The sequence below is a fragment of the Peromyscus maniculatus genome, chromosome 20 (assembly GCF_049852395.1).
Source record: "Peromyscus maniculatus bairdii isolate BWxNUB_F1_BW_parent chromosome 20, HU_Pman_BW_mat_3.1, whole genome shotgun sequence".
Lineage (NCBI taxonomy): Eukaryota > Metazoa > Chordata > Mammalia > Rodentia > Cricetidae > Peromyscus > Peromyscus maniculatus.
Window position 1 is genome coordinate 36,123,926 of NC_134871.1, and position 19,434 is coordinate 36,143,359.

At 41.7% G+C, this 19,434-nt stretch overlaps 1 protein-coding gene across 1 annotated transcript in view; it reads right to left on the bottom strand.

Moving 5' to 3' along the window:
• Dnaaf11 (dynein axonemal assembly factor 11) overlaps positions 1 to 17,989 on the bottom strand; it is a 107,968-nt gene extending 89,979 nt beyond the window's left edge. Inside the window, exons 1-3 of the mRNA XM_042264958.2 lie at positions 17,749 to 17,989; positions 6,179 to 6,346; positions 149 to 226 (exon numbers count right to left, since the gene is read on the bottom strand). Of these exons, the coding sequence (XP_042120892.1) occupies positions 149 to 226; positions 6,179 to 6,346; positions 17,749 to 17,758 (256 nt within the window). The 5' untranslated portion in view covers positions 17,759 to 17,989. The remainder of the gene's footprint in view (positions 1 to 148; positions 227 to 6,178; positions 6,347 to 17,748) is intronic.
• Positions 17,990 to 19,434: the final 1,445 nt, after the last annotated feature.

Sequence of the window (19,434 nt, forward strand, 5' to 3'; positions counted from 1 at the left end):
CACTTCATTGTTTGAATTTTTATAAGAGCTGAGATGAGCAAGATTTATGTAAAATATAATTTTAAAATCTACCTTGTGTATCTTCAATGCTGTGTAAAGCTACCTTTAAGTTTTTATTAACCTCGTAAACAAAACAGGAGAAATTTACCTTCCAAATTTTCAATTCTTTCAATGTTGTTTAATGCTAAGTTCAAGTATTCAAGTTTCTTGAGTTTGCCAACATTTTCTGAAATACAAATAATATAATTAATTAGCCTTTATGAGATAAGACTATTTCATAACTTACCATGAAAATTATACAGAGAAACATGGGTAACACATGGCCAGCAGCTTTTCAGAGCTTTACTGTCTTAGTCGGGGGTTTATATCGATGTGCTAAATCACCATGACCAAAAGCAACTTGGGGAGGAAAGGGTTTCTTTCTTCTTACACTTCCCAGGTAACAGTCCAACACCCAAGGAAATCGGGGCAAGAAACTCAAGGCATGAAACTGGAGGAGCTGAAGAAGAAGCTATGGAGAAGTGCTACTTACTGGGCCGTTCCTCATGGGTGGCTTTGCTTGCTATCTTATACCATGCAGGACCGCCAGCCCAGGGGTGGCACCGCCCACAGTGATCTAGGCCCTCCCACGTGAATCATCAATCAAGAAAACACACCAGTCTTGCCCACAGGCCAATCGAGTGGGGAAATTTTCTCAGTTGATGTTCTCTCTTCCCAAATGACTCTAGCTTGTGTCAGGTTGACATAAACTAGAGAGCACATCTATACAACAGCCACTAGTTTTCCCCTCTTCCTCCCTTCTTCTTAAGAGTACCAATGTTTGCTCATTTTTCTACCCATTTCCAACTCCATTGGGCTATATTTAAGAAAGCTGGCCAGTGTATAGTACCCAGTATCTCCTGCTGTTTGAAGGCAACAGAATTTAGGGTTAAACCAACCAGCCCACAGCATCTCCTGACAGCCATGTGTTATAGTAAAGGATGCACATCACAAATATTCACAGTCAGTTAGGCAAAAACTTAATGCTCCCTGCTTCAGGACTCCCTGTATCTTTCTACTACAAGATGGTAACAAGGAGAGAACTCTTATTCCTTTAGTGCTCAAACTTCATGAGGGAACCACCTGTAAATAAAGTCTACCCTGTGGTGGGAGAAGAGAGAAAAGGGATCCACTGCTCTGGGGTGCACTCTATCTGGACTTATGGTTGGACAGGAAAAAAAAAAGATTCCTTATTGTTAAGCCCTGGGAAATGGGATTTTCTTTACTTTTAGCCAAAGTTAACCAGACATGGGATTATCTTTTTAAGTAAATCTGGAAGGCCAGTCAGACAAAACAAGTATGAGCTAGTCAAGGAATTGCTGTTGAGTGTCTCTAAAAGCAGCTGATAATAAGACACAGCTGACTGTCTTGTATATGTCATATTACATCCTAGGCTTATCAACTATATTAAATTTTAAAAGCCACTTAATTACACTTATGTATTTTGTGCATATGTATGGGTATGGGTGAATGTGCCATAGGATGTGTGTGGGCATCAAAAGACAACTTGTAGGAGCTGGTTCTCTTCTGCCACCACGTATATCCTGGAGTGTGAACCCAGGTCACCAGGCTTGGAGGCAAGCATATTACCTACTGAGTAATCTCACCAGCTAGAAGTACTTTTATTGGATTCTAACAAAAACTACATGAAGTAAAAATTATTGCCAACTCCTTTTTTTTTCAGATGAAAATGCCAATGTGGAGAGAATTAACTCACATGTCCAAGAGTAATGATAGAGCCAAAAGAATTTGATTCCAGAGCTGTGCACTAAATCATTAGACTTCCCTTAAAAGAACAGTTCCTTCAGATGAAAAGAAAGATGATATCCCTGTGAAGACATTTGAATTTTGGGCAGCCTTGACTAACTAATGCTGCTCTCCCGGATCCTCGGAGATATGAATAGCAAGCATGACTTACTATTATCACACTAAGCACTATTCAGAGTTCATCTAAACTTAAATCATGTAAATAGCCTCATAGATCTAAGAACAACAACGCTAGTTCTCGGGGCCTCAAGTCCACTGTTTTTAAAATGAGAATCTGAGGATGGATTAAGCTTCTCTGAGGAATTAAATTTCTGAGTAGTACTAATGTTTACAAAAGGGTCTCTAGCAACATCTGAGCATTCAGTTGTCAACATATTTGGAGGTTTCTGTGTGCCAAGAATCATGAAAGGCAGAGTGTCTGTCTACATCCTAGACAGAAATGCTCAGTCATTCCTGTTCAAATTGCCACCCCACAGTGGGATACCTGCTTTACAAAGAGCTCTGCTTCCTGGTTGTATTATTTGTGCAGCCCTCAGATGCTAGAGTCACCTAGTGGAAATCAACACAAGACTCGCACAAGAAGAATTACATCCCGAGAGACAGGGAATCAAACTGGCCAGGCGAAAGATGAAGACTGTAAGTAAAACTACATAGCCCCTCTCCAGCAGCCTGGAGGGAGTTGGAGAGCTCTGAACCCAAACCACCGTGGGGGCCGTTGTTACCAACTGCCACAAACAGGCCCACAGACTTCTGGTTAACCAAATCCCTTCACCCTTGACAGAAGCTTATCCACCACCCCATCCCCCATCCTTACAAGGCCCACGGGGGATCTGTTGGGAGAGCTGATCACTGGTGGCTGCCCCCATAGGCTCTGCACTTTGGTGGAACCCCAGATGGTCCTTGGCTCACACTTGCTTCATGGCTGAGCAGAGCCTTCCTCCCACAGTCCATCTGTCCCACCCAGTGAGCCAGGGAGCTCTAGGAAAGGCAGTTGCTTTGCAAACTTCCACCTCAATGGTAGGACAGCATGTGTGGATCCTAGAGAAGTACTTTTACTTGCTAAATACATGCCTAAATGCCCATGGGTGGAGCAGCATTGAAAAATCCCATTATTAGAATTTAAAAGTGTTTAATTTAAGAATACTTCGGAAGCAAAAATTTAAGCTTTCTCACAGCTCTGAAAAGGCCTGAAATACTATGCTACTAATTAGTAATTGTGATGGACCCAGCTGTGGAGATTAAAATTTCGGGAACTCTTTGAGATCTGTACAATTAGCATCGTTCTTCAAAGCGCCCATGAATAAAAGCTGGTGGTTTTCTCTGACCGCCTTTTTAATTGAACAGTGTGCCAGAGTTTCCAGTTCCTGGTAAAGCAAAGGATGCCAAGAATATTTATCTGAAGAAATATATAGTTTTACTAAATCTTCCAAAATGATGCAAATCTGTGCTTTTTATAATCCTCAAGCCAATTTTCAATTACCCAGAGAATCAGCAGCACCCACGCTACCAGGATTTCTCAGCCTTGGTAATGTTAACATTTTGAGCTGGATAATCCTCATCCTGTGCAGTAGTGTCCCTGGCCTCTTCCGAGTAGGACCAGTAGCTTACACACCTCCAGCACACACACACACACACACACACACACACACACACACACACACACACACACACACACATCATAACCAAGATAATCCCAGCCATAGCTCAATGCTCCCTGTTGAGAGCCATTGCATATCCCTGAAAAGTTAACTGTAACCTCAAAGCTGACCCATGTACTCCAGCGGTGGCACTCTATCTCCACTCACTCCATCTATTCCTCCAATTCTATTCACTTCTCCCTCCTACCTCTGGCTTCCGTAGGCTAGCTGAGACAACCTGGGCTAAGTAATGACATTAGTAGCTTGGGAGTTTTCACTTACTAAAGTCTTATTTCACTATAAGCACAATAGTCCCTACATCACCCCATCCATCCTGTACCCTGCATTACAAGAGGTGGTTTTAACAGTGTTTTATGAATACCCCAACTCAGTCCTGATCAGCTTAACTGATTTGTTTATTTTTTTCACACAGCTCACAAATAAGTGGCAGGGGAAGGGTTCACAGACAAGTCTACCTGAGACCTGAGCCCATGCATGCTTTTACCATTAACGGAGAGTTGCTTTAACAGAAGTGGGTCTCCACTTGTTCCTGTGTGGCAAGACCCCATTTAATGGCTCTGTAGACCATCCTTGTATTTGTCCCTTAATTCATTGTTAAGGCAAGGAAGGATGCAGAAGACAGGGAAAGACCAATTTATCTAAGAGGTAATTTGGGAGAAGAAACCTCGGCATTCTAAGTCTCTCCTTTCTCCCTCCTTCCCTCTTCCCTCCTTTCCTCCTTCCCTTCTTCCTTCCATCTCTCCCTTCTAGGATGTCCCTGCCAGAGAACACATGATCCAGTTCCCTCCTGCCAAAAAGCACGAGCCTACTTGGTTGGGAGAAACTTGTGGGTGCTCAGCTCGGCCTATAACTGAGAGGTTTATTCTGAGGGTAGTATTAGCAAATCTATCTACTTACTAGTCTGTACTACATTCTGTAAAGGCCTCTATCAGTTTAGTGGTTTGAATAAAAATGGCTGCCATAGGCTCATAGGTTTGAATAGGTAGACCCGCTTGAGAAGGATGGAAAGGTAAGGAGGTGTGGCCTTGGAGGAGGTGTGGTCTTATTGAAAAAGGTGTGTCACTGGGAATGGACTTTGAGACTTCAAAAGTCCATGCCTTTCTCTGTCTCTCTCTGCCCTGTAGTTGTTGTCTCAATGTGTAAGCTACTCCGACACCATGCTTGCCTACAAGCTGCCATACTCCTCACCATGATGGTCATAAGCTAACCCCCTGAAACTGTAAGAAAACCCCCAATGAACTCTTTCTTCTATAAGTTGCCTTGGTCATGGTGTCTCTTCACAGCATCAGAAAAGTAACTAATAAAATCAGTTACAATGCTAACATTTTGATCTTTGCTCACATGACTTCTGCACTTACCTGCCAATTCCATTCCAAACTAAAACCACCTTAATATACCAAGGTATATTAACCACCTTAATATACCAATGGCATAACTGGCTAATGTAATGTGTGGTAATCTGACAAAGACAATTAAAAATATATACTTATTTTTCAGAGCAAATTTTATGTTCATAGAAAAAAACTTAGTAAAACTTACAGCTCTCATATACCCCATTCCTTCCCTACCCAACCCCAAATTACTGGCTCCAATACTTTATTTATATCCTATACCAGAGTATAGACTCATTACAATTGATATGACTACTTTGACATATCATGACCCACACGTTTACTCTTAGTATAATACTAATAATGTGTATCTTGACAAACACGCAACTACAACAACATGTATCTGCCATTATCCTCCATGCTCTATCTGTTCTTCACTACTACTAGCTCCTGGAAACCACTCATCTTTTTGAAGTTTCTATAGTTCTGCCTTTTCCAGAACATCATAGTTAGATTCATGTAGGCTTAGTTTTTTTAATATTCATTGCTTTCCCTTAATATGTACATTTAGAGCTTCTCTATGTGTTTTCATTTGTTCTGTAACCATTTATTTCATAGATTGATCCATTCACCAACTGAAGGATATCTTGGTTGCTTTTAAGTTTGGGCATCTGTGATTTTTTTTAACAACAACTAGAGAATGTACTGGTATACATATATGACAAGAACTTTTAAATTCTAACATGGTCTTTCCAGTTTTACAGAGAGATATATAGCCATGACAAATGAATGACTCATTGTGAAGGGGGGCTACCCACCACCCTCACATTTCCCCAGAGTGCTCTTGAGTAGGAGCAACAGGAAATGTTAGTTAGAAGGATTAGAGGGGGGGGGGAGATAAAGATAGAAAATACAGGATAGCCTCAAGAGGGCCTGGAACCTATTCAAAAGGGCCCTGACTATCTCTGCCCTAGGGTATTTACAGAAATGCCAAGGGGTGGAGCAAAAGACCTCTCCCCAGCATAGCCAAATACAGACCATCTCAGACACCTGCACTCAGGCCCATGGTCCAATCATCCTCTCTATGCAGACCTTCTGGGTAAAGCCACTAGGAAACCTGAAAATGGGCTCCCACAACTCATATCCACCCCCTTTGAAATCTGTTAGGAGATCATGAGCATACTTAACCCCATTTCCAATGCCATAACAGTATCCCGCTGGGCACCATGGCCAACAACACACAGAAAGGCCTGGGGAATATTCTGGAAGCAGCTACTTAAAGGTGGCTGTGTCTCTTTCCCTGTGGCCTTATTCTTCAGTTATTTCCCAAAGTTCTCCCACTCAAATGTTATAAAGTAATGAGAACAAATGAATGACACTTACCAATTTTTCCAATGAGGTTATTTTGAAGATAGAGAATTTTCAAATCCCGGCACCATTTGTCGATATGTTCTAGCCTTTCTATTTCTTGCTGATGCAAGGAAAGTTCCTCCAGGGAAAAAATGACACAGTCGTTGTGCTCAGCATTGCGTCTAATAAGATCTTCTGTGACTGAAAGAAATTTTGCAGCGTATTATATTCCCATTTCCAATGTTCAGCGTCGGGTTAGTGTATGATTAATATGCTGGAATTTCTTTGCAGCTAAGTGTTAATTCTTCGGGCCCAAGCAATTTTTAGACAGAGAGATCAGACAAATGCTGCTTGCTGCCCACTTTGGGCACAGCCGTGATGTGAGGCAAAGAGAAGAGACACAACAAAGCCTCAAGTCTCATTTGTCTCTGGGTGTGTAAGGTCTATGTAAGTTTTGTTGTATAGATGAAGAATTAGCAGTTGACACTGTATGAATATGAAGGCTGTCCCAGTGGAACCAGACCAAACTGGATGAGATTCACTATCAGACCTAAGACAGAGCAACTGAGTCACAATCTCACTGACAAATGACAGAACCTAAAAACCTTCTCCCACCATCAAATAAGGAAGGCCACTTATCACTTAAGCAATTAATTGCTCATTTAGAGCTTCAGAGAAAGAAAAAAACAACCCAGATTCCGGATCTTGCATTGAAGATTGATAAAGTAGCTCTTACTTGCTGTATTTCCTGAAAGAATAAAAAAAGGAAGGGAGGGAGGGAGGGAGGGAGGGAGGGAGGGAGGGAAGGAGGGAGGGAGGGAGGGAAGGAAGGAAGGAAGGAAGGAAGGAAGGAAGAAATAAAGAAGGAAAGAAAGAAAGAAAAGAACTGCTTCTAGGAAGAACAAAAATGAGAGGGAGTTCCCATTCTCTAACAAAAATTATGTGTAGCACCAACTGCCGAGATCCAAGTCAGGGAAATGTAATAAAGATGGCACCAAGGGAGTGGAAATAATACCATGGTCCACTATTGGATCCAGGAACAAAATCATCAATCATATTTATAAGGTGGGCTGGAAGCAAATAGGCAACAATAATGGAGACATTTTGCATTTCCAGTGTTCATAAAAATGTTTTTTTTAACCCACCTTACATTATCAGTAGAACGTACAAATGACTCCTCTCCATCCCAGTATATAATGAAGGCTTGCTTATTTGTTGTCTTCTATAATATATCAGGCGCTAGTTTAAATGCTTTGAATGATTTAAAGTAGTGATATATAGACGTATGATTTACCCTCATCAGGAAAGTAACTGAAGCACAGAGTTTCCATAACTAGATCTTGGCTGTGAAAGCTACAGTCAGGTTTAAAATCAACAGCCCAATGGCAGATCATGTTAGAACACACTTTTCAAAATCCCACAAGAGCAACGCTTAAAGTGCTGCGCATAGTTAACCTAGTTAAAATAACTTCCTTTAAAGTGACAAATCAATAAGCCAAGTGAAGCCCACACTTTCTAACATTTGCCTGGAAACTTGATCTGTTGGGTGCACATAATAAAAGTTCCAGTCGAGAAAATTACAGAATTTTCTATTGTAATATGGTTTCTTTCATCCACTAATTTTTTTAATCTTACAGTAGCTAAATAGCAGCAGTGTCTCATTTAACACTGAACCACATAGGGTTGATGCATCTGGGTAAACTACAATTGACACAGGATGTTCTGTGGTAACAGATTTAAGTGAAGTGATGAATTACAGAGACACAAAGGAACAAAAACAGCCTGTGAAATTTCTTCAAAATGTTGGGAGTGCTTTATGAGAAGCAACTGCTTTGCAAAACATATCAAAACATAGCAAAAGACAATTTCTTTGCTCCAGCAGTCCAGTACTAGTATCTGTGGGAGTTGGAAGGGACAGCACCTTGATTGCATCACAGTAACAATGCTTATCCTTGGAAACTTCTGGGGGGGGGGTCCTGTTTCAGGGATTAACACTTCTGCCACCAGCAATCAAGACCTCCTTACCAACAGTGAAACACCTGAGAGCTTGTCACAGTTTCTGGGATGGAACAATGGAATAAATATCACATACTTGTGGTCACTTTATAGATTGGCAAAAAAAGAACATTTTTCCCCAAGTTCCTAGATATCTTTGTATTCATGTGCAAAAATGTTTGAGTGGAGAGTAACTTGGTTATATACATGACATAAAAATGTCATTCTTCCTATGCTATTCCATAGTATATTAAAGATGGAAAACTTACAGAGGTTTTGTATGTATTTTTAGAATCTCAAAGGAATTTTTCTAAGTTAAATAAAGAGGAAATATAATTTAGCAGACCACTTATTCTTAACCACTGTATGACACTATCTTCTACATGAGCAAGTAAGAACCTCTGGAGCTTCCTCAGGCTCCTGAATGTGTAGACTTGTCCAGCTGAGACAAGTTCCTCATGCACTATCAACTGCCACACCTCCATGCCACATTCTAAAAAAACAGAGTTTTGCCTTTCTAAAAGACAAAAACATGTATGAACTCCACTGTTGTAGAGTATTATTTTAAGCTGTGTTACTTATGTTTATGTTGCATTTGTCTAACTCTGTGAAGCTATGATACTTAGCCTGTCTAAAACACTTGATGGTCTAATAAAGAGCTGAACAGCCAATAGTGAGGCAGGAGAGAGAAATAGGCGGGGCTAGCAGGCAGAGAGGATAAATGGAAGGATAAATCTGGGAGGAAGAGATCTAGGAGTACGAGGAGAGAAGGAGGAGGGCTCCAGGAGCCAGCCACCCAGCTACACAGCCAGCAACGGAGTAAGAAATAATGAAAGGTACACAGAAATAGAGAAAGGTAAAAGCTCAGAGGAAAAAGCTAGACAGGATAATTTAAAGTTAAGAAAAGCTGGCAAGAAACAAACAAAGGTAAGGCCAGGCATTTATAATTAAAAATGAGCCTCCGTGTGTGATTTATTTGGGAGCCGGGTGGTGGGCCCCCCAAAAGAGTAAGAGTAAAAAGCATCTAACAACATTCCACTGCTTATTTGCGGTTTGTGGAACTCTCCTTTCCCATGGGTGACTTGAAATGACACTTCTTTAGAATAGTGTGGGGGACTCAGGTTGAGAGGTTACAACACTACACATGATGAATGTTCATGCTGCTCCAAGGGCTGCCTCAGCTGACAGGCAGAGGTGGCTGCAAACCCAGTCCTGGGATAGACAGGCTAAAGGGATTGCAAAGAAGCCTAAAGGGGCAGCCTGACTAGTTCTGGCTTGCTCGATCCCTCTGCTATGTCTGGAATGTCTCTACTCACTTATAAGCCAGCTTGCACAAATGATTTAAGAAAAAGGACCAGAAAGCAAAAGCAACAGCAACAACAACAAAAACCTTCCTAGTAACCAAACATTAAAATAGGGTATTAAATTTACCTTTGTGTTGGACACACACACACACACACACACACACACACACACACACACACACACACACCAAGTTGGGTTATTTTGTTTGTTTCTGTGTATTTTGTTTTTGGGTTTTTGCCTTTTGTGGTAGGGGTCAAACCTGGGGCATCTGCCATTAGGCATGTGACCTATGGAACTACATCCTTAGTCCCCCATGTTTGTTCAATAACTGAAATCAACTGGCAATGCATAAGTAGTGACAGTCAACTTGAGAATATAACAAATCAGTTATATAAACTAAAATCATCACCTCTATCTCTAATCTACAAAAATTCTCTTAGCAAACATGCAATTTATGTTATGGGTTGAGAGGAATAACCAATATTATCAGAGCTATTTTAATGAGATGTGATAATTATTTACTACTTCTGACTAGATTCTCAAGTGCCTAATGGTGTATCTGTGACTTAGACTACAAAACCCACAAAAGAGGATGGATTGTTGGAGGTTGTGCTGCTATTAGACCCCAAGTCTATGAACGAAGAAGATGTCCCCATCTAGAAATTATGCCCTCCCTTTAGACCATGCCTAAGAAGGGAACAATGAGTCCCATATCTGCTCCTAAGTTCCTCACTAGCCACTCTGAAGGATCATTTCCAAAACAGACTATACCACAGTGTTTGCATTCCCAATACCCACAGCTTCCAAGGAGCATCTGTTTGTCAGATACATGGATGATTTGATATATAGGCTTGAGTGTGCATGGGGTGGAGAAAGAATAGGGCATATAGACAGGGAAGGAAGAGAAGTGGGGAGTGAGCCATAGACCAGCTCTCCTTGAGCCTCCACACTCTAGCAAAGACCCACATGAATCTGGAAAGTTATATTAAGTGTATTCTTTGTGTTGTATGAAGATGTACTTCTCAAAGGAAGAATGTGTAGTTTATGAAGCAGTTTAGTTTATAACTTGATGGGCCATTATATATCTTGTCCCAAAATTCTGATTGACGCTTCATTTAATATCCACATAAATACATAATCTAACTAGTTTGAACACTGGGAGTTGCTACCCATGGTCAAGTCAAATGTGCATATGGGAACCCTGGTAGCATCTTAAGTATTACCTGATCCATGATTACCTACATGACCCACCCAGATAACCTGGCTGTAAAGGTATCACAGCTCTGCTGTCTCAAACTCTGTGGTGATATTTTATTTGTGCTGAAATGTGGTGATATTTTATTTGTGCTTTGATAAATAAAGCTTGCCTGGAGATCAGGGGGGAAAGGCAGCCATTTTAAGTAAACAAAGTCAGGCAGCACATGCCCTTAATCCAATCACTTATCAGGCAGGGTCTCTGTGTGTTCAAGACCATACTAGGGAACACAGCCAAGTGTGGTGACATACATCTTTAATCCCAGTACCAACCATAGAGAACTGGAGGTCTGTATAGACAGGCATTGACAAGGAAGTGAAGTAACTGGGCTAAGAGCCAATGAGAGGGCACAACAGCAAGGCAATAAAGGCGTGGGTAGACAAGAAGTAGCTCGCATTTAGAAGCTGCAGAGTTGGTGAGGTAAGGTTGGCTGGTGGCTTTTCCTATTTCCCTGATCTCTATGGCTTTTACCCCTATATTTGGCTCCATGTTTTTTTATTTAATAAGGCCATATAGAAATTTGTTTATAAAAGTCTTTGCCACTTTTTCCAGCCCTGAAGATGTACTGCATGGATGAGGTTTCTGCTGGTACCAAAAAGTACTTACTTCTCTTGCTGCATCTCCCACAATATAAGAAAGTCATACCATTGCGCTATTATATAAGTAAAACAGGCTGTCAACGTGTGATTATCAAAGTTTCCCTTTCCGCATCATGGATAGACAATAGGAAGAAATTATTTTTATCCTTATTTCCTAAGTGCAAGAGTGAAAAGAGTAAGAATCACAATCAGTCTAAATGGGAATGACGAGGGAAGCTCCTTTAGCATGGATAAGCAAGCACACAGAGAGGAGGGACCCCACAGCTATGATCAGAATGATAGTGTTTCTGAGTAGCAACTACTGTATACCATTAGAAATATTTAAAGTGTAGAATCACAAAGGAAGTTAGAACTGTTTATTCGAAATTTTCCTTTTTGAACTATTTTTAAAAACTAACATTTTTTATGTATTCACTGAAAATTTCATACATTATATATTTTGAACATACCCACCCACTACCACCTCCAAGTCTCCCTAGTACCCCTAATCTAATTCCCTCAGAACTTCATGACCTCTTGTTTTGTTGTTAATAAACCTCTTGCATCCAATAAGTGCTACATGAGCATGGGTGGGAGGCCATGTACTGGGGCATTCAAGACCCAGGGAACATCATAGAAGGGGGACAGATAGAATGTAAGAGCTGGAGCGGGTGGATGGGAGGAGGAACTGTAAAATGTTGACCTCTGGACATGGTAAGTTGTTGTATTCATCAACTTAGGGCAGCTGTGGTTCCAAGCACAAGATAAAGCCAGTCAAAATTCAGAATAGGCTTATAATAGGCCAACTGCTATGTTATGTCACTCAGGAAATTGTTTCATAACACTGCCTTACCTGTAATGGCAAACATCAGTGTGAAACCTAGATTCAGCCCCTGAGAAGAGATGTCAAGAGTATCTATCTACATGGTATACAGAGATGAGAGTGTTTTGCACTTTTAAATAGGAAGGATTTTGCCATTTTACATACCACCTAATTTAAACTATGCAATCTCTAATTCCAAACAATATTGCCCACCTCCAGAAAGTCCTACATCAGGTAATATGGCACTGCGCTTACATGAGATGATTCTAGGACTTAAAAATTCCTCAGTAGCATTAAACGCTCATCACACAACAGTTTCAACACCTATTGGATGGTATAGAGAGCATGTACATGAAATGCTGCCTTTGCTTTCTCATTCAGAAAACCACAAGCAACAAAATAGGAAACTCACATGAAACTTTAAAAATGTCCTACCGAAAGGAGGGGCTAACCAATACCTGCTTGGCTGTGGGAAAGGGAGACCAGTGAAGGATGCTGGCAACTCTAACATACTTACCTCATTAAAGCCAGGCACTGGGGAATCAAAGGCTGAACTAATATTGATTAGCCAGCCTGGGCCTCTTAATTCTTTAACATTTATCTGCACAATGACCTTGTGCAGCCTGAGAAGATGGCTTAGTGGGTAAAACACATGCTACAGGAGCATGAGGACCTGAATTAGAATCTCCAGAGCTAAATGAAATAGCACACGTCTCTAATCTGTTCCTACAGCCAGATGGGGCATGCAGACAAGAGAAGCCCTGGAAACTCCCAGGCCAGCTAGCCTGACAGACAGAAAAGACAACTTGTCTTTAACAAAGTGGAAGATGAGGCCCAACATCTGAGGCTGTCCTCTGATCTCCATACACGTGCTATGGCACTCACACATACAAACATGTATACATGTACACAGACACAGACAGACAGACAGATACACACACACACACACACACACACACACACACACACACACACCACAGAACCTTGTAAGGATTCTGTGTGCAACAGAATAAAGTTTCTGAGTTATGAGAGCATGTTCCAATAAGTTTACTTCTGCACGATTTTTGAGGTACTCAGTAAAATTTAACAACACTCCAAAGCCAACAATTTAGCATTTATCTTTTAGGATTTGTTTGTTTGTCTGACTCAGGGTCTTATATTGCAGCCTAGGCTGCCTGAAACTCATTATGTAGTACAGGCTCGCCTTAAACTCATGCCATTCCTTCAGCCTCAGCCTCTCGAGTAAAGACTGGTATTCTACCATCACATCCAGATCACTCCTTTATGTTTCATATAATGTTTTGTCTCAAACTCAAGGCAATCCTTCTGCTTCAGCCTCTCAGGTAAAGGCTGGTATTCTACCATCACATCCAGATCATTCTTTTATATTTTATATAATGTTTTGAAAACAGCTCTACCTTTCTTGCTGGATTACACTAAAATCAACCAATATGTTCACAGCAGATTTCACAGATTTTTCAAACATCTTGAAAAACCTTGCAAATATGCATATGGGCATATATGTATATTATATACATGAAATAAAAGATATTTAATAGAAACACGGGATTACAAATATGTAGTTTACCTCTCATAGTATCTAAATATTTTTCTGTTTAGAAGATAACAGTTCTAAGAGAACACACGCTTCTTTCTCCTATAGATTTAATGTACATCAGGAAACATACTGAGCCCTAATCCAGTGATACCTTTAAGGGCTATTGATGTGATTGTGGTTTAAAAAACACAAATCACTATGACAGAAGAACTCAGGAAATGTGGTTTGTGCTACTGAGTCAAAGAAGAGAGGTCAGAAGAGGATGCACAGAGGAGAAGCCTGAACCTTGAAATGTGTGTAGATGTATGCCAGACAAGCAAATGAGGAAAGGGCATCCTTGGCCATCTTGGATAACACAATGCATTGCCCAGTTTCCCCTTCAAAATTAATAGATTAATTCCAGCAGCTGCTGGGAGCTCTGCCAGCCTTCCTTTCTTCCAGTTGCCTTAGCTGAAAAACATCACCCTACCCCAGCTAATGTCTGTTCCCAAAAGATCATAGTGGATGGCTGATTGGTAAGAGACTGTTGAGGCCCAGTCTTTTATCTCAGTGTGGGCAAGTCAAAAGGTGGACTCCAAGCTTGGAGCCCTTGGAGTTGAGTAGGTTAGGCTTCTGCCGTCCATCCTGCCTAAACTTGCTTTCTACTTACCTTAATAATGCCACAGAATAAATATCTAGCATGCTAAACATCAAAACTCTGCTTCTTGGGAAGCCCAAACCTGAAAGCATTGATACCCAAAGTGGTCCATGAAAGCATGTGCTAGGTAAGATGTGGGTTTGAAACCAAATCTGTTACCAAAATGGCAACACAGATACCACTACTGGCAGTCAGTGGGACACAGGCAGTGTGCTGGGGTCATAGCTGCTGTGCATTGGCTGAGAATTTCTCTGGTGCTGAGCGGCGATGGAGTATCAGTGGAAGGGAAGACAATAGTGAATGTGACCGATCAGGCGTGTCACTTAGAGGACAGTTGCACTGAGAAGTTCTGACTAAACACAACTGCCAAGGAAAGGAAAGACACCCTAATGGACTATTGAAGGCTAAGTGTGAAGACTACAAGAAGGAATGGAAGAATATAAAGAGGTGTCCATCTTGAACTGTATGGTTCAGAGAAAGCCGAGCACCAGAAACAGGCTAAATCCTAAAAGAGTGACAGACTCTAACTTCCAGGCATCATGGAGTCCTAGGTTAGGATTCACACTCCCAGACTACACTAACTAAACTCCAGACATGATATATGAAAGTATTATTTTTAAGACATCAGACATCAAGAAACAACAACAACAAAAGAAGGTAAGTTTGTGTTTTGAGTAGAATGGCCTCATTGGACACACAGCTAGTACATTTCTGGAAGGGAAATTTACAGCATTGAATGTCCATGGTCAGAAAGATATAGAACAGAGACATCAGCTACCATTTTAAGATATGTGGGAAAGTACAAGTCAAATTAAAAATAGAACAAAGCAATAAAGATTCTGACAGAAATCAAATGACACAGAAATCAGGGGAAAAATTAGTAAAAACCAAAGCCAGTGAATTAAGAAAATGAAAATAGTACACTTTATTCTGACTTAGCAGAAGGGGAGATGGGACAGATTGCCAAATTTAGTAATGGGAGGTGAAATATCTACTGTGCAAATATTAAAGGATACAGAGAATATTATAAATATCATTATGAGAATAAATTAAGGAATGTGTGTGAAATGGGTAAATTATTCGATGAGATGAAAACTACCAAGCTCCCTCAGGAAGACAAGGGTAATTTAAGAACCTGTGGGTCATCTTGAGTAACTAGATATGAGTAACAAGCCTTCTAGCAAAGAGTATTTGGACCCAGCTGTTTCCACAGATAAATCCTACCAACCTTTAAGAAAAAAATAGCTGTTTCCACTGGCTCTTCACGGAAACTGAAAGGATGCTAGAAAGCAAAAATGCTAATCAAGGGAGAACGTGGGTGACCTAGTTAGCTTTCTGATGCTCTGATAAACACCATGACCAAAAGCAACCTGGGGAGGAAAGGGTTTATTTCATTTTACAGCTCCCAGATCTGTCACTGAGAGAAGTCAGACCAGGAGCTTGATGCAGGAATCTGAAGGTAGGAACTCCAACAGAATACACAGAGGAACGATGCTTACTTACTATCTTGCTTTCCGTGAGTTGCTCGGTTTGCTTTCTCGCCCAACTCAGGACTGCCGAACTACAGGTGGTATTGTCCACAGTGGGCTAGGCACTCTCAGATCAAACACTGAGAAAATGCCCCACTGAATTCCCTATAGACCAGTCAGATAGAGGCAATTCCTCAAGTGAGATCCCCTCTTCTCAAATGTACATCAACTCTAGCTTGCATTAAGTTGAAAAACAAACAAACAAACACCAAACAGCACAGACAGGGAGAGCATGTATAAAAACTCTCCAATCTCTTCACTCTGCCTTGCTTGGTTCCTGGAACTGGCTATTTGTCAAGGTGGTTCTCGGCTCTGCCTCAGTCACCCCCCCCTGAAAAATGGGTAAGTTGGTCATTGTTCCCTGTCTTGGAACATTGCTGAGACAGAAAAAAAATGCATGGAAAAACATTTGAACCAGGCATGGCACATGTAAGCACTTGTGGGAGGGACACTTGTCATTTATCTCACTGTCTGGATTCTAGTTAAGGCCACTCTTTTCCACCACTCCTACATGGCCAATTAGGTACCTGAAGAAAACCCCACAACCTCTCAACTGAAAGCTTGTAAAAGTGACATCTTGTCACCTTTTTCCAGGGCAGAAAGAAACCTTACCATTATATTCTCATTCACATCCTCACTTTCTCTCTCTCATTATCCATCCGTCTATCTATCTATCTATCTATCTATCTATCTATCTATCTATCTATCTATCTATCTATCTATCTCTTTCCTCCCTCCCAACCTCTTTCCTCCTCTCTCTCCATGAGACTTCCTAATGCTGTACTACTGAACTATATCCCAGCCCCAAGTACAGTCTCCTGATGAAAAATACTAATTGTGAAGCATGAGGAGATGACTCAGCCGGTAAAGTATGAGAGCATGAGTCCTGATTACCAGCGACCAGTGTAGTATATCTGTAATCCTTGCACTGGGGAGGCAGAGACAGGCAGATCTCTCCAGTTCATTGATCAACCAGTTTTGCTGAATGGGTGAGCTCTATTTCCAGTGAGAGATCCTGACTTTAAAAAATAAGGTAGAAAACAATTGAGGAAGACACCAGATGCCAACCTCCCGACTCCACGTGCACACATATATACATGAATAGATATATACACAAATGTTATGACACTTTAACAATGATAACTGGCATGTTAGATGCAACTGTAGGAAAATGCCATTTGTCAGCAACAAAAATGTCTTGATAACGGGAATGATTCAATCTAATCTAAAAAAATACCTGCTCATCCCACCACCTTGCAAACACTTATAATAGTTTTAGATAAACACTTTCACATTTACTAAGTCTATATAATAGAGCTTTGCTGTGAAAGTGAGGAAGCGGAGGCTCAAAGGTGAGGTCCCAGAGCAAAACCATAGAGCTCTTAAGGTGGCCATGGGGAAGGGCATGTGTCAAACCATGGCTCTGGAATTGGTGCTCTCCTCCGTTAGGCCTTCCTTAGTGAAGTGGTGGCATACAGATGGAGCAACCCAGGACTTCACAGCTAACCAGCCATGAGCTGAGAATAACCCACCAGGTCTTCCTGAATTCCCTCTCTCCATGGCGCCCACTTCACAGACTGGGAGCTGGGAGCAGGTGGAGAACATGGCAAGCGCTTGAGAGGACCTATAGAACCTGGGAGGACTGGAACAGACTTGATGTGACCTGGGGGATTTGAAAGAACCTGATGGGACCCAAGGGCTCCTTAAAGGATTTGCGGGGGAGGGGGAGGGGACTACGTGATAATGAGAGGTCAAGGTGAGACTTCAAGGGTCCTAAGGGGCCCTGAGAGGACCTGAGGGTTCCTGAGCAGAACTCCAAGAGCCTGGTGCAGCTTTAGGTACCTGGAGGCTGGTCCTGCCTGGTGGGGAGGGGGGAGATTTGGAAGTGAGGAGGGGGTGCTGAGTGTTGGAGGGGTCGCTTACTCAGGCCCATGGCGCCTTTCTGGATCACTGGTCAAGGAAATCCAGCAACCGGCAGGATTCCCTTCAGCTCTCACAGCAGCAGCTCTGCGTGTGGACACAATCCTGGAGCCATGGCAACCGGGGATTCTATGGCGGCCGCAGGAGGTCAGGCGGCGCCGAGTTTCCTGACCTCCAAAGAGAAGCAGGAAAGACAGCAGAGGTGGAGCGCCACTGACCCTGACCTAATCCTGTTCCTTGTCCCCACATGTGACGTTCCTTCCACTGTTTTCCTCTAAGTCAGTTGCCCACAGATCAAAGAATCGCAGGGAGCTCTTACTTCCTAATGGGGTCTGTCCCCTCCGTGTTTTCTACCAGATCTCTATTAATTATCAATTTATTTGACTTGTGCACAGCCAGGAAGATTGGATTTGGACCCCCCACTGAAGGGGACTCCCGCACGGGGTGGGGGGTCCCGGGATTAGGCACAAACCACACCCAACACCTGTTTTCACAGAAAGGTCCTTTATTAAACGCTCGTGTGTGTGTGTGTGTGTGTGTGTGTGTGTGTGTGTGTGTGTGTGTGTGTGTGTGTGTGTGTGCGCGCGCGCGCGCATGTGTTAATGTGGCTGCTTTCTGACTCAGGCAGAAAATAGCCGCAAATGACCTTGCAGGTGTAATGTTTAAGAGAAAAGATCTGTGTTAGAATAGGCTAGGATTTGTTGCTAAAGGAGGGAGGGGACAAGGGAAAAGGGACAAGGGAAAGCAGGCGGGAGGGTTTGTCCCAGGGGTACAAAGGACAGCCTCTGGATAGAGAGCAGACAGACTTGGTACAGTCTGTCTGTTGATGGTTTATTAAGGTAAAGAGGGAAACCCTGTGTTAGGATGACGTGTTTAATTTTAATTGGCCATGTTAATTAGGTGAGACAAGGGGGCTTCTGATTGCTGGGCTTCAATACTTGGATAGCTGGACCTTGGCAGTCAGTCTCAGGAGAAAGAAGTGGCCAAATAAGGGAATGGACCTTGGTGGCTAGCTTTAGGAATGTAATCTAACAGTTTTTAGCAAGGCAGTGGGACTCGGGAAAGGACAAGGCCTGCCAGAGCCACATGCTTGAGTGGGCTAGTGTTCCTTCATCCACTATATTTAATAATGATGTGACCTTAAACGTTTTTAGCATCCCTCCTCGTGTCTGTAAGACAAATAGTAACTGCCCCAAACAAAACAAAAACCCACCAAAAAAACCAAAATAAACAAACAAAAATCTTTAACAAGATATCTGAACTGAAAGACTGTCCTGTTTGTTTTGATTTTAATTATTGTTTAAGAACTTAAGACAGTTTTTAAACAGGCTCAATATAGATTAGTTGTTACCATTAAATTACAACCTTTTAAATCATAGCTCTATATTCACTCACTTCCTACAATTATATTTTCTAAACATACCACCCATTATCTCTTCCCACTTCCCCTACATACCACCCTTTTAATTGTAAAGCATAGAGTCCTTTCTACAGCCCCGAATGCATGCCTGGTATCTCCTCTGGCCCCACATCACAAGTGTCCAAAGGCTTTAGGAAAAGTTGGGTAAGATTGGCCCTTCAGCCTCAAATGTTCAGATACATTTAATGTGTTACAACTTGGTAAATGAATTTGTGCATGCCATAATTGAAGAGGTAAATATAACTCTCCATTTGCTTTAAAAATGCAAT